The sequence below is a fragment of the Mercenaria mercenaria genome, chromosome 8 (genome assembly GCF_021730395.1).
Source record: "Mercenaria mercenaria strain notata chromosome 8, MADL_Memer_1, whole genome shotgun sequence".
Classification (NCBI taxonomy): Eukaryota; Metazoa; Mollusca; class Bivalvia; order Venerida; family Veneridae; genus Mercenaria; species Mercenaria mercenaria.
The window spans coordinates 72,434,554-72,451,237 of record NC_069368.1 but is presented as its reverse complement, the minus strand read 5'-3'; the positions used below and the strand labels follow the sequence as shown (position 1 = coordinate 72,451,237).

Sequence of the window (16,684 nt, the reverse complement as noted above, 5' to 3'; positions counted from 1 at the left end):
TGACGCTTCTTAGGCCCATTTGTATTTGTTTTCCCAATTTGGTACTAAATTATTTTAATTATGGTTATTATAAATTATCTTTATATTTATTCTATTCCATTTAATTGTCATAATATTGGTATGTACATTCTGACATATATTATATTGCTACTATTTACAGTTAAAATTCCTTATAATGGTGTGTTCTTAAAAGGATAAAAAATCACAGTTAATTAGCACAGTCTATTCAATATATACTTGTGTATGTACTATCAATTGCGTGTTTTGGCACAGTATCCATTGCTTGAATTAGACTGGCGTTACATTTATATAGTAGAAACAAGTTATTTTGGTGTTTGTTTTTGTTCATTTTTTTTTTTTAAAAAGAACATAATTTATCTTAACTGTCATAGAGTCTAGATTTTACAAATTAAGACCATAGCACCTATGCCTGGGTTCAGACTGGCCTGACATTTAAAAATATCAATCAATAAAATTTCTAAAAAGGAACATTGTTCCCTAGCACAGTCTTATCACCCTTTATGTCAATATACAAAATTTTTACTGATAGGGGCTGTAGCACTTAGCTATGAATTTTGACCGCCCAGACCAGTGCTTATTTAGTCTTGATTTGAAACTGTTGAGAGTTGGAGCTTCAATTGTACTGGAGGGGAGTGCATTCCATGTGTCAATTACTCTGTGACTGAAAGTATTTTTTCTTGTGTTAGAATTGGCTCTAGGTTTGAATAATTTCTGTGTGTTCCCCCTTGTATTAGTATTTGTTCTAACAGTTAGCAAGTTTGTGGAAGTTTTATCTAATTCATTTCTAAGTTTGTACACTTCAATGACATCTGCTCTAGTTCTCCTATACTCTAGAGTTGGCATCCCTAGTTGGATTAACCTATCGCTGTACTCTAATCCTTGGAAGCAAAGAATGCATAGCAGACTCGGTTTGATTGAGTCTGTCCATGAGTGGTAATGACATGTGAAACACCTCTCACGTACCCTAGCACCGCCTTAAACGGAACTCTATATGTTGAACGGACTCTTGCATGATCACAAAGGACCAGAAAATATAACAACACTGAATCCAAACCAATCTTGGCTCTAGTCTCTGAAAGACAGACGTCTAAGGACAATTGCTATAGAAACAAATATTGATAAACAACATCCTGCTTACACGCATGACATTGTAAATACAAATGATTCTAAGAACATAATTCTTTAGGCACACAATTAAACACTGTTAAGGACAACAGGAAAAGGCAGCAACATGTTCTTGTACTGCCAAGTTCTGAACCTCCCTTCCTCAATATTTTATAGATGAATCAAACCTGTGTCAGTTCCGAAGCTTAAATATATAGTGTTTGGTACAGAAAGAGCCGCAGTACCGCCTTTCTAGTTGCGCCAGAACTGCTTAATCATATATCATGTTCAACCTGTTTCATGTTCTACTTAAAGAAGATGTTTTACATGTTGGTTTTTTACTTTCTCTTCCGACACCCGACTATAAATAAAAGAAATATGTTTTGTGTCTCGTATCTACTCCCAACCTACCAGGGACGTCGCCGGTTTCGAAAAAGTGGTCCGGCCATGGGATGTCGAAAGCGTCCCGCGAGTGCCGAAGTCAGGAGAGGGGGCTTTCCCCCTCTCGTAAGCGGGGTTTGGGGGGTCTCCCCGGGGAAATTTTAATATTTGGAATGCCCGTAAGTGCGTTTTCCTTGCATCTTGAAAGCATTTTCCATTAAGATATTCAGTCAATTTTATAACAGTTTTCAAGGATAACTATCCGACATTTGCCCAATGAATGTTGATGTATTTCACTTCTGAGTGTCAGCCAATACAAAAGAAAACAACTATTTCGACCCCTCTGTGAGTCTCATCAGGCGGTGGCATTAATAATGAAGGCTTTACCGAGATCCGAACTTGACAACTTGGCGTCTATGTGAGCAACCATACACACATGACAATAAGCGAGGTCATTAGTTTCATCGTAATGCAACCACGATCTATTGGTGAACCACGAAGGCTGAAAACTTCTGTTCACCGGATTTTTCTGACCAAAGATGAGTTTCGGAAATTTAGATGTCTTAGGTTGATTTGGAATTTCAGGTATGTCCATTTTGCAGCAATATGTTAAGCAACAAGTTAAGCATACGGTTTCAGAATCTAGAGTAGATAGAAACGAAGTTTATATCATTTTATAGTTGAGATGTACGTCGACATTTTATGTGATTTAAAGCAATTATTTAAGATTATTTTAGATAATTAGAAAAATTAGCTTTCGGTTAGTTTTGTTTTATCATACCTCGAAAAACACAATTGTTTCCATTTTTTTTAAACTACGACTATTTTTTTTCCATCAAAGCAATTATTATAGATTATAAAAAAAATCGCCCTTTAGATCACACCGGATTAAAGGTATATCAGATAAGCGTTTAATTATGATTAATCCAATCAAGCAGGGTCGTTACTTTTGACACGAAGTGTGCCGAAGTTTTCACACCCCGCAGGCAATCATGACAGATACCGCTCGTTGTCGATAATTAGCAAGGCAATATTTCGGCACTTTTAATCTAAGGAAAAGCTGAAATTTCATATGAAAAAAAAAAGCCGATATCATGCTCGGGCAAAAAAGTGGTCCGGCTATGGCCGGACCGCCCGCGACGGCCTTGAGCCTACGCAGACCGCCAAGACTTACTTAACAAAATGATAAAAAAAGTAGCGCAACCTTACAATAGCTTCAAAAGTCTAAAATATTGTACGTGATTACAGAAAACTAACATATAAGTCACCTGTTACTTATGTTAAAAACATAAAACAGTTGCCATATGATATGATAAAGTTGTCCTAGGACTGAGATCTTGTAATACAAAGCTCTTGATGGGAAATGACAATTTGAAACAGTCAGCTGATATGTGGTTAGTATCTGATGAGCATGTCCTTAATAAAATTGGTTTTTCAGATATTTCAACAAATGAGCTACATGTATCATATATAAGGTAGAATAGGCGGCTTCTGCTCTCAATAATGCTCCAGTTTAGTTAGTTTAGTTTAAACATATTTCTTCCACATACATATATGTACATATAGTTACATAAACATGTATTATATCTGTATGGATAGGATTAGAACGAAAGACAATGTCTTATAGAGTTCTTCTCCTAAGTCTGGTATATTTGTTTGTACTGACCTGAGCTTTAAGATTTTACGAATTATGGAATATCTGATTGAGAAGAATATAAAAATGAAAATGACCAAAACTCTAACTATAGAAATTCTTTACAAAATGTATGAAAGTGACTGAAGGGTGGTGGGTTGGGTGTGGGGGGGGGGGGGGTAGAAAGGAAGAAAAATGGAAGAGAAAAGCAATGCCAGTTTAGTTCGATTAATATGCTGGAAACCATGCCCCATATCTTACTTTTATTATCAGTAACAAATCCGGATGCTCTTATCTGGCCACTTTCTATTTCTTAATATCTTTTCTTTTTGTATATGGGTTCCGAATAGAAGAACGTTCTATATATAAACAGGTCTAACAATGCCGTTATAAGCTGCCTGTTTTGTTATTTCTTTGACAGAATGAATATTTCTCTTTAAAGGTCCATTACTAAGGGAAAGTGAGTTGGCAATTTTTTTCATAGCCAGTGCATAGACTTCTGCAAGACACTAAATAATGAAGATTGGCAGGTCAAAATTTACAGAAGGTCTTTGGAACTCAAAGAAATGTATGTGTATTATGTTGAAATTTCAATGAATCGACAGAATGACCCCCCAGGTCTTTTTAACTTTCTTCATACTTCATAGAAAAGTAATTGTACATATACTGCAATTTATTTCGAATTTCTACATACCAACTTTCATTTTCCAATAAAATGAAATAGTTTCTGTGCTTTTTAAAAGAAATTAAAATGTTCACTTTCCTTAGTACAGGACCTTTAAAAACCAAAACTTTGGTAGGTTCACTTGGAATTATGTTTGCATATGGTGACCATGACAGATTGATATTAGTTCAGTTCCGAGAGCTGTAGCTTGGCTCATTGTGGAGTGTGGTTGGTTTCGTAATGTGTATACCGTATCAGAATGTTTTTTGCTTTTTGTTTTTATAAATTATATACATATATTTTGTGAAGTTCATTTTTTGGAACTCGACTAAACTTGAAAGAATCTTCCATCTCTGCCCCTGTTCTGGTACAACGTCGGTTATTGCTCTTACTATCTAATCTGTAGATTACAGTCATCTGCAAATAGCCGGACATATGACTTTATAGCCACTAGCAGGTCATTTATATAGCCCAGGATCAGACGAGGCCATTGCACATATCCCTGTGGAACACCATTAACAACGGACGACACACTTGATCTACAACATCTACAACAAACGGCTGTGTACGATTATCCAGAAAAGCCAAGAAAGAGTATTACCCCTAACCCCATAATATTCCGGTTTAGGTAAAGCCCGCCACGGTGAACAGTAGGTTTGACTGTGCTTCCAATATTGTAGAGTTTGTTTTGTTGACGATTTTGAGTGTGCTTTCAATATTGTATCGCCGGCCTTGCCGAAGGGTTTGACTCTGCTTTCAATACTGAAGGGCTTGTTTTGCTGAAGATTTTGAGTGTGCTTTCAATATTGTATCGCCGGCCTTGCCGAAGGGTTTGACTCTGCTTTCAATACTGAAGGGCTTGTTTTGCTGAAGATTTTGAGTGTGCTTTCAATATTGTATCGCCGGCCTTGCCGAAGGGTTTGACTCTGCTTTCAATACTGAAGGGCTTGTTTTGCAGAAGATTTTGAGTGTGCTTTCAATATTGTATCGCCGGCCTTGCCGAAGGGTTTGACTCTGCTTTCAATACTGAAGGGCTTGTTTTGCTGAAGATTTTGAGTGTGCTTTCAATATTGTATCGCCGGCCATGCCGAAGGGTTTGACTCTGCTTTCAATACTGGAGGTCTTGTTTTGCTGAAGATTTTGAGTGTGCTTTCAATATTGTATCGCCGGCCTTGCCGAAGGGTTTGACTCTGCTTTCAATACTGAAGGGCTTGTTTTGCTGAAGATTTTGAGAGTGCTTTCAATATTGTATCGCCGGCCTTGCCGAAGGGTTTGACTCTGCTTTCAATACTGAAGGGCTTGTTTTGCTGAAGATTTTGAGTGTGCTCTCAATATTGTATCGCCGGCCATGCCGAAGGGTTTGACTCTGCTTTCAATACTGAAGGTCTTGTTTTGCTGAAGATTTTGAGTGTGCTCTCAATATTGTATCGCCGGCCATGCCGAAGGGTTTGACTCTGCTTTCAATACTGAAGGTCTTGTTTTGCTGAAGATTTTGAGTGTGCTTTCAATATTGTATCGCCGGCCATGCCGAAGGGTTTGACTCTGCTTTCAATACTGAAGGGCTTGTTTTGCTGAAGATTTTGAGTGTGCTTTCAATATTGTATCGCCGGCCTTGCCGAAGGGTTTGACTCTGCTTTCAATACTGAAGGGCTTGTTTTGCTAAAAATTTTGATTGTGCTTTCAATATTGTATCACCGGCCTTGTCGGAGGGTTTGACTTCGCTTTCAATACTGAAGGGCATTATATAACACTAATTTGCTAGTAACGTAAACTGCAAATGAATTATTTTGATTATTTCGTTCGATTCAACGTAAATTATAGACATTTCAAATTTAGTTTTTATTTTTCCATTTGCAATAATAAATAAATCAAGCCAAACGCCAAACGACTTCCTAGTTTCAATCATGTATTATTTATTAAGATTAAACAGGAATAATGTATTATCTATTTATCCTCCTGGATTTAAAGAATAAATATTTCGGTAACATTTTTCAGAAGACTTTAAAGACTATTCTGTTAGATTTGACGCATTCGCAAAAAACGAGATAATTTCGTAAAAATTAGCGGCATATTCTGTTTCTGATATTTCTTCTTTTAAACCTTTTTTAATATTTAAATGTAAGATCTATGTAAATACCTAAAAACCATCAATATCAAGTATCTTTATCCGCAAAAGGAAGAGACAACGACTTTAACGTACATAATAGAATTTTCAAATTTGATTTCAATTTCCATTGAAAATATTTCAAACTCAACTCAATCGACTTCAAAATTTCAACCATGTACTATCTATTAAGAGTACACGATAAATATTTCGAGTCTGTTAGATTTGATGTATATACTTGCAACTATGAACACTGTATTAAAAGCATTTCTCTTCTGTATGTACCATCAACTGTTTCTTCAGACTTCGATTATATTCATAATCATAAACATTATATTTTTAAAAATATTCTCTCCTGTATGGACTGTCATACGTGGTTATCCGATTTTTCTATTTCAGCGTTTCTCTTCTGCATGCATTGTCATATGTGTCTTCAAATGACTGCTTTGAGAATGCAAAGCGCCAACATTAAATTAGGAATATTTACAATCACAAACATGATTTTCATAGGATGTTTCACTGAATGTTATGTCACATGTCTTTTCAGATAACTGTTTTGGTTACATCTGTAATCATAGAGGTCACATGTAAAGCGTTTTCCTTCTGTATTAATTGCTATTTGCCATTTCGGGGAACTACTGTAATTACCTGTAAAATCGCAAACACCATATTTCAAATATTTCTCGTCTGAATGCTCTTCAAGATGTGTATTCATCACATCATTTCTGTTACATCCGTAACCATAAACTTCACAGCGCTTTTTTCCCTGTATATGTTTTCGAATGTCGCTCCAGAAGACTGTTCTGATAAATAACTAAAATACATAAATAATCACAAAAATCACATTTTAATTAAGTGTTATTCTCCAGTATGTATACTCGGGAAGTAAGATTCCCAGAATTTCTTTTCTTTGGGTTTTCTGTGGAAAGGGGATGTAATCGTGCGGCACTTATGAAATACTTAGGCACAAGAAACTGAAAGTTTGGGGGTCGGGGGGGGGGGGGGGGGGGGGGGATGAGGGGGGTGGGGAGTGAGGGGTTAATGTGTGGGGGGTTTATGTAATGTGTATTGTTGTACTCCTCAAATCACTTCATTAACACCAACCTCTATTCCAAAATTTTAAGTTAATTCCTTGAATAGTTTTGAAGTTTTGCCACAGACACAATACGCAAAGGACAGATCTGAAGTCAGTTTGCTGTATTGACACTTGACGTACCGACTAAGTGCATGCGCTCCGCACATCGTCTCATTGTCACTTACCTACATGTCAAGTTTTGAGTCAATACCTCCAAGGGGTATAAACTTATGTTCTGGACACAAAATATGACAGACAGATTTGGGATACTAATTGAATACTAATACTTTTGTTGTTACCTTGACATCTGGACTACCAACCTAGTTCATGAAATCTGCACGTACTTGTATTGCCACCTACGTATATGCCAAGATTGAAGTCAATGCCTTGAATAGTTATTAACTTAATTAAGATTAAGTCATGCTCCGGACACGAAATATTAATGACACGTTTGGCTTTTGAGCTCATTTTCTGACTTTGACCTTTTACCTGCCGACCTGATTTATGTGTTCTGCACATCATCTCATCACAACCTACTTGTATGCCAATTTTAAAGTCAATACCTTGAATAGTTATAACGTTATGCTCGGGACACGAAATATGAGGGTCAAATTTTACATTTGTACTCCCTTTCCGGAACTTTGAAATTTGGCCTATCAACCTGGTTCAAGTGCTCTGCACATCATACAAAGTTTAAAGTCAATACCATAAATGGTTATTGCTATGCTCCTGACACGAAATATGACAGACTGACGGACGGGCAAACGGGCGCACTCATAATTTGGAATTAGGCGGTCATTCCATTTGAGAAAGACCACTTACGGAACTAAAAATTTAAGTGGTAAGGCCTAGGCCACACGTCCTCCACCTAAGGTATCAATTGTGTGCTCGAATAGACGGACGGACAGATGCAAGCGCTATCACATAATTTACGTCCGTTTTTTTTTTCACAACGGGCGTACGAAATTTCGAACAAGAGGGTCATGATAATCCTGGATCGCTCACCTGAGTAATATGAGCTACATGTTTCAAATGTCAAACTGATGCTAAAATATTAAGAAAGTAGGTCAGTAGGTCACATTCATGGTCACTGAAAGTCAGTTTTAAGATAGGTGTGCAAAACTGTATTTGTCATCCAAATTTCAAGGCTCTATCTTAAAAAACAAGAAAAATAGGTCAGTAGGTCAAGGTCAAAGTCAAGTGACCCCATAGTACTTGGGGTCATCAGGTAATTATAATAAAACAGTCTAGGAAATATGATCAGAAAACTTTTAAAGTTTTTTTTCCTATATAATACCTATAACAAGTGACCCCCGGGACAGGGCCTCTTTTCACCCCAGGGGCATAATTTGAACAATCTTGTTAGAGAACCACTAGGCAATAATACATACTAAGTATCAAAGGCCTAGGCCTTGAACTTTCAGACAAGAAGACTTTTTTTTTAAATCCTATATAAGTTTATGTAAAACTTGGGACCCCCGGGGTGGGGCGACTTTTCACCCAAGGGTAATAATTTGTAAAAAATTGGTAGAGGCAATGCTACATACCAAATAACAAAGGCCTAGGTCTTGTGGTTTCAGACATTGTGCCCTGACCCCGCTTACTGATGATAGTTTAAGTCATATTTACTAATTAGCCTAAAATACATTGTTCAAAATGACCTCATTAAGTCATGTACTCATGAAATGAGTAAAATAATGCATTTTCACTTGACCTAGTGGCCAAATCATCTGACAGCTGAACAAGTTTCTGCACAATTCATGTTTTGTTCTTATACATTTTTTTTGCAGCAGCAGACGAATTAAAACATTAGTCACAAACAATATAATGTAGAAAGACGTAGTTTTCAAATAGCCTCTATTTATTGCCAACTTTTTGTTCAGTGTTTTTAAATTTACGAACAATCCGAAAAAGTGAAATAAGTAACAAATGATAAGAAAAGTAAACAAATAAAAAACTACATACAAGTAATTCTAGTTAGCTCAAAAATGGGTCGTTTAAGATTCAAAGATTCATACATGTAAATAGCAGATCTTCATTTCTAATAATTTGTTTGAACTGTCCATTTTCTCGTTGAGTGGTAAATTGTCGGCTCCGTTTGCTTAAGTTCTACTTGTCCCATAATTTTTTATATGGGCTGAGGCTAACGCACAGTTCACAAACATTTATAAAGAGCCTTTAGATGAATATAAACTTATGTGGAATTTACGGCAAATCCACATAAATTGCGCTAGCGAGTCTTTTGTTTGGTGTGGTTTACATCCGCCCAAGCGCATAAAAAAGCTTTCATTACTGTAGCTTGCAACAAAATGTAGGTAGTTCTTTTTAACCATTCTCGCATACCAGATGTCTACCAAGGTTCCCTAGTTCGTCTCGGGATTTAGACGAACCTCGGATGGATTGAGAATGTTTTAATGAGTACCAGAAAATCACTCAAAAAATACCAGAAAGCGTTTAAAGCAGCCGAAAAGACACGTTGAATCACCTTCGTACGAAATATAGTTCCCGATTTTAACGTTAAGTATCTTTAAATCCTCTCAAAATCTCCTGATCGTGTCGATTCAGTTTTGATCTCTACCGTCCGAAAAAAATAGTTTGAGCTTTAATTGAATATTATTTTTGAAATTTTGATTGCCGATTCCAATTTGAAAACTGTTTTCTGAACGATGCCCTTTTGTTTGAGTGATTTTGCGAATGAGTGCAATTTCATGGAAAGAAGTCCACTTTTACCGAGAAAATTTATTTTTAGACTCTGCGAGTCCACTAATTTCATTGCACAAATGCTATTTAAACGAATTCTAACAAAACCCGATTTAACCAAAGAAGCTTTTATGTAGCACTTCACTTTCTGCGTCATAGCGTCAAAGGTCATAAAGGCACGCTGTCAAAATAGGCAGTTACTGTTGGACGTCGTCACTGATGCAGATAATTATCCTTAATTACGCGACAGAATCGAAATAATCTCTCAAATAGTGATTTTCTCTTGAATAAAATCATTGCTTACCGTTCAGGAGTGTATTATCATACATGTCCAGCTGCGCCCTCATGATAAAATTCCTTCGCATTTGGACACTAAAGATCAATTTTATTCAACGACAAGTATATTTTTTCTTAAATAAACGGTTTTTTCCCAAACAATACACAATACAATTATTTACAATGATTCAAAAAGAATTCGTCTTCGGTATTCACCTACTGCCCAGAGGACATTGGTGTACGCGTGGCTGACGTTTTTGCTTTAATATATACTCTACCATTTTCACCATGTTTGTCTATCTGTCTGTACGCCACAGGTGACAGTATTTCTCCGAAAATTGAAAATATTACTGTCCTACAAAAGGGACTCAAACAGCTTAGTAATAAAATGTCAATGCCCACTTTTGATTTACAAGCCGTATCAGAGAAAAAAAATATAAAAATAAAATATTTAAAGACATGTATATCATTAGTGAGCAGTACGAAAACAAGGGAGTTTGTCGTTGTAGTGAAATGATAAAGCATGTAATTTATGTATATTTGTAAAGTTCATGCATAACATTTCTCAAAGACTAGTTGGTACCCAAGCCCGAGGAATTCTGCAAATACTTGGTCAGGGAACACAATCTTTTTATTAGAAAAGCTAAATTAATGAATATTAATAAGAGTTAATTCCCTTCCATACTTGTTTCAGTTAAGCGTTATAGGGCCTTTACACTGTTACGTTCATGTATAAAACAGCAACTGATCTCCTTACTCTTTGAAAACGACAGTAACAGCAGTTTTTTTACTAGGATTGAATTCAACAATCAAACATTACAATTCACTCTGAGTATGTCATCAGATTCCTTCATGTACGACTTGAAACATTTAAACAAATCTAAGTACTTCTACATCTTCAGCCTTCCATCGGGTTACAACTAGACTTTTTATAATAGAACTATAACTGAGAGAGCACGGATGGTTTCCGGCTCGGAACTCAGTTACAAGCTGCCCGTTGTGGTCGCCCATTAAGACATATATGCAGTCCGGACCAGTTGTCACAACATACACACGTCCGTCTGTGTCGAGGGCCAAGTCCCAGTATCGCTTGATCTTTTTATCCTTATACTGGTAAATCAGGTCACCAGATTTGGTATTGAAACAAATTATTCCATTATACAGATCAGATACAAACAGTTTCGTGCAGTCCGCCGACATAACCATGTAACATGGTTCTAGGAAAACTCCAGACTTTGGAATTATAACCTTTCTCAGATATCCTTCAAGGGAATAGGCCTGGATCTGTGCATCCGCGCCTTTCCCACATGCAATATAGAGCCATTTCTCTGTCTTGTGAAACGCCATTCCTAGGCAAGTACGATCCGTTTTGATTTTACCTTCATTCTGCATGTCCTGCCCTGTTGTTATCAACACAACTGTATTGTCGTAAGGAAACGAGACAGCGACAACCGACTTGTAACAATGGGTGACATTCCAAGGTCGTTCTTCAAAAACGGTGCTAGACAGTAACTCAAACTCTCCATTCAGTAACTTCAGTGATTTATTATGATTGTCCACGAGGACTAGCCGGCCGTTCGGAAGAAATGTTGAGCCAGTAACACAGGTCAACTCAGTATCCGAGGATATAAGAATCTCTTTTCGTCCTAAATATGTCAGCTTAACGTTCTTAATGGGTCCAAAGACAGGGCCAGTCACCTTATCTTTGTCAATATAGTCGTGCTTAGATGTCCCTCCCCGGCTACGAGACTTTATTTTTCCGTCAGGGGATTTGAGTGTGGTCAACCCTACTACTGAGGAACTTCTCCCTATCTGGGGCGTAGTGACAACACTAGGGAGACCTACAACGCCTTTAGTGTCAATTCTGTTTATCTTCCAGGGTTCCTGCTGAATGTCCCCATTTTCTGTAAACACAATTATATGCATTTGAAATTTAATAGCATTTTTATTTCAGTTTCTACGCGTTAGCGCGGAACTGTCGTAACTACATTTATAAAAATAAAGACGCATACAATAGTTGGTGATAATTTGACAATCGCTGAAAACACAGTAACTTCTTATTCAGATAATAGTGCAGGCATATTGTGAAAAATATCGTGCTATTTGTGGGAAAAGCATCAAACAATAAGTTCAGATTTCATATACACCCCAGGACTTTAAAAACGCGTCATCAATATATGGCAATTATTTGATTCCTGCAACTTTGAGTTCAAATTATTTAAATATTCACTTAATTATTACTAGTCATTAAATCTGATACATTCGGGCGTCGTTCCAATCGTGATACATGAAAGTAGGCCAGTGTTACCTGGGCACGTGTAGCTCGTTCTCTAATCATGCCATACAAAATTCACAACGAGAATTTAAAGAATTTTATTCTTTTCAGAAGTAGGCGTTTCTCAAACTCTAAAAGCTGGAAAGTCGCCATATGACCTATAGATGTGTCGTTGCGACGTTAAACCCGACAAAACAAACAAAACTCAAACTCTCTTGTTGAAGTATGGGGCGTAAACAATACAAGTTGCCTTGATAGAATTCATATGAAATTTTGTAAAAGGATACTCGGTGTAGAAATGCAAACCCCAAATATGGCAGTGTTGGGGGAACTTGGAAGGTATCCTCTCTCAATACTGTGTAAAGAGAGAGTTCTAAAATATTGATTAACGCTTGTAAATAATCCAGATTCTATCATGACTGATATTTTTAGAGACCAATGTAACAATGTCAATTCTCCCCGATGTACAAACTGGCCCAAATATGTTAAAACTCTTTTAGAACAATTAGGATATGGATATTTATGGAACCATATAACGCCAAATATTAACTATTTTCCAATGCTACAAAAACGGTTAAGAGACCTGTTTATACAGGAATGGCATGGTAGTATTACAAACATGCCAAAACTAGAATATTATTCAAGATTTAAAACGCTGTTTATGTTTGAACCATATCTCACAAATGTTGATAATGATTACTTAAGAAAATTACTCAGTTGTTTTAGAATGTCTTCACATTGCTTAGCTATTGAAACTGGAAGGTATAGTGGTATAGCTCGGGATCAAAGAATATGTCAAAATTGTAATTTAAATGTTATAGAATCTGAGTATCATGTGTTATTGACTTGTCCTAAATATAAAAACTTACGTTCAAAATATTTGCCAAAAACATCGTGGCCAAATCTGAAAATGTTGCTAAGAAAAAAGTCCAATGGAATATATGTAAGTATTTGAAGGAAATTTATTTGTTAAGGGTTTGAAATCTTGATTGCAAATTATTTATACGCATGATTTGAAAGAACTGTATACTGTTCATTAGCCAAAGGCATATATATGTCGATTATGCTAATAAATGTTGTTGTTGTTGTTGTTGAAACGTTATGACGCGACAGTGTTTGTATCGAAATTACACTGAGCAGGCGGTGGCTCTAGCGTTCGACGCGTTAACGTTTTAACTTACGTTGCACCATAAAAATCAACTTTATCATTCATCATTGTAAATACTTTCTTCAGCGTTAGTCACGCTTCGTTTAGCACAGAAAAATCACCATATTCATCCCATTTTTACTATGCATATAAAATGATATTTCGTAAAAGATGAATTACAATCAAGTTTTCCAAATGCGTACTAGTAAATGTGGTGTTTTTAAAGTCCTTGAGAGTATGTGCGCTCCAATCTCACAGACGAACAAAGCGCCAGTGCGTCCTTCTTATGATGTTTCTAGCTATGTATTTTCGGTGGCAGAACAATTAACCATTTTGCTGTTTGAACGTAATCTGCAGGAAAATGAATGGAAATTTCACCATTCTAAAAAACAATTTTTAAACAAATTGATCATTAACATAGATTAATCAATAAATTACTCACTTGCCCACGGAAGTTTAAGTTTAGTTTTGCCTTTTGGATCAGTTTCAGTTTTGTTCGTATTCAGTGTAACATCATTCCCATAGAGCCTTGATGACGTCACTTTCATCGTCCCGATATTTTCTGGTGACTCGAGCAAAGCTTTCAAATGTTTACTCGGCACAAACTCGAATTTGACCTCACTTTTGTCATTTTCGATTTTTGTGACAATTTCATCATAGTGATTTAACACACTCTGTAGCTTTTTCAGTGAAATCCACATTTCCGTTTTACCCCCGCTTCGAAATGAGTCGTCAAAATTCGAAGACGCAGTTTCCAGTACTGGAGCAACGTCCGTGCATTCGGAAATATCTTTTGTTATTATTTCCTCCTCTGCCTTGCAGAAAGCATCCTTGTCTCGTAAAATTGCTTGTAACATATCATCGAATATGACATTAATTTTGTCTCTAACTTGTCGTAAGTGAGCTTCAAACTTTTCAGCTTGTTTCTGCAGATGGGCGATTTCATCTTTTTTGCCATTTCGCGCCATTTTATTTCTGCGTTTAAGGTCCTCCAGTTCGTTTCTCGCGTCAATCATGTGCGGTTCCCGCGACACGTCTTCGCTCATAACTTCTACACTTTCCACAGTACAATCAAAGTGACGGTCCCTCATACAATCATTACAGTACAACTCCCCATGGTCTAAACAGTAGCCTTTAATGTGTCTGTTGGGATGATGTTCACATTTCTTAATAGAACTGAAGGATGGGGCGGATGTCGGAAGTTCTTGGCGGATTCGCTTGATTTTCTGTGCCCAGTGACCTGTCTGTTTGGGTGTTTTCTGATGTTTTGCAGAACAATTCTCGCACATCACGCCACAATACTTACAATGGTATTGAGCCTCGGTTAAAATTTTGTTTTTCTTACAAACCACACAATCCATATTGAAGAGTTCAACTCCGTCAATTCCAGTACCTCTGGGTTTTTGAGGTGTTTTATCAGCCATTTTAAACTAACTAGAATAAATGTTACTAAACTTTTTTTTTAAATATGTGACTCCTTTTCCATTAACCTTTCAGAAATTCTGCTCGAAAAGATTTTTAAAAAAAAGAAAAGAAAAGAAAAAAGATGGAGTCTAAAATTTCACTTGATGTCACCTACATGTGAAATATTTCACAAAATCAGTAAAAATGAATTCAATTGAGAGAAATCATAAACCATGGGCAATTGTTTTAAACTTTCTATCATTTTAAAATCTTTATGGTTTACTACTCAAACAATGGGTTTTACAAGCGCTGGTATCAGATGTCAGCTTGTTTAAGATTTATTTGTAGGCTTATAAGCTGTCACTTTGTTTTTTTTTTGTATGGAATGTAAAGAAGTAGCGAAGCATATCCGTGACAAAATGCCAAGTTGTCAGTAGACATTAAAGACCCACTACAACCTAGTGACCTACTTTTCCCGCCCTCATTATCATTCTGATAATACTGGTAAATATCATACGATGTGGGTGATGATGTGGTACAACTTTTCTAACTTTGAATCAAATCCATTTGGTAATAACAGAGATAAAGTGAAAGTGTATCAAAACTCTGACCTGAAATTTTAAGCAAAAAGGGAGATAATTAAAAAATTATTGGTGCAAGAGTGGTCATATGATGTGGATGATGATGTGATACAACTGTTTCAAGTTTGAATCAAATTTGTTTGGTAATAACAGAGAGAGAGAGTGAAAGTGCATAAAAACTTTAACCTGAAATAAGTAAAAATGGGAGGTGTCACAGTTATGGCCCTTGTGTCAAATGATGTAAGTGATGATGAACAATTATTTCAAGTTTGAATCTAATTCCTTCTAAAATAACAGAGATACATGTATAGTGAAAATGCTTCAAAATTAACAGAACATTCTAAGTAAAAAGGGGGCATAATTCATGAAAAATTGGAGTTATGAACCTTCTGTCATATGATGTGGGTGATGATGTGGAACAACAGTTTTTAAGTTTGAATCAAATCCATTTAGTAATAACTGAGATAAGGTGAAAGTGCACCAAAACTTTAACCTGAAATTCTAATTAAATTCATGAAATACCAGTGCCAGTAATGACCCTTGTGTCATATGATGTGGGTGGTGATGAGGAATAGCTATTTTAAGTTTGAAGCAAATCCATCAAGCAATAACAAAAATAAAGTGCATCAAAACTTTAACCAAGGTGCGGACGCATCAGGATGCCGAGTAGGATAGCTCTTCGTATAGACAAGCAAATAAGGAAGACTTTGGACATTGGTAGTGTTGAGCAAATTAATCAGTTGCCAGAGTGCCCCTCTGAACAGACAGATTCCTGGTTAAAACCACCAACATTCTGTATGCCAGCTTGACTGCTTTCTCACATGAAAGAATTCTACACTGCAAGCATGGTTTGTAGCAGTGAGTGGCAATTGGTTCAACATCAGTGACCATAATCACTTGGTTATAGAGGACCTGGAAAATGAGTAACAGAACTACCCTTTCAACTATTAACAATTTATTGATGAAAATATGGCAATAACAACACATGAGCAGATCATATATATTGACAAGTAAGAAATAGCAGAAATCTACTGTACTAATTATATAGTTACACTTTCCCAAATGATCATTAACCTTTACCCAGCTAAATTTCTAAAACATTCAACACGTTAGGTTATATTTAATGACATCAGAGTTTCTTCTATAAATCCTGTCAGAAAATAAATATCTTCTCTGTTCCTGAACTGTCTCAACTGTAAATAATAAATGTTGATCTAGCTGTATTTAAGGAACATTTTATTACATGAGACTTATATTACTGTACTGAATTTAAGTTATAGTTTAAAACAAATGCAATTTTTTGCTTTAATAATATCTAA

General features: G+C 36.3%; 1 protein-coding gene across 1 annotated transcript; it reads right to left on the bottom strand.

Moving 5' to 3' along the window:
* Positions 1-10,571: 10,571 nt before the first annotated feature.
* On the bottom strand, positions 10,572-15,016 carry LOC123566102 (uncharacterized). Its single transcript, XM_045359960.2, has 2 exons — positions 13,823-15,016; positions 10,572-11,862 (listed from the first exon to the last, which is right to left on the bottom strand). The coding sequence occupies exons 1-2, from the start codon at positions 14,802-14,804 to the stop codon at positions 10,829-10,831; spliced, it is 2,016 nt and encodes a 671-aa protein (XP_045215895.2). The 5' UTR covers positions 14,805-15,016; the 3' UTR covers positions 10,572-10,828.
* Positions 15,017-16,684: the final 1,668 nt, after the last annotated feature.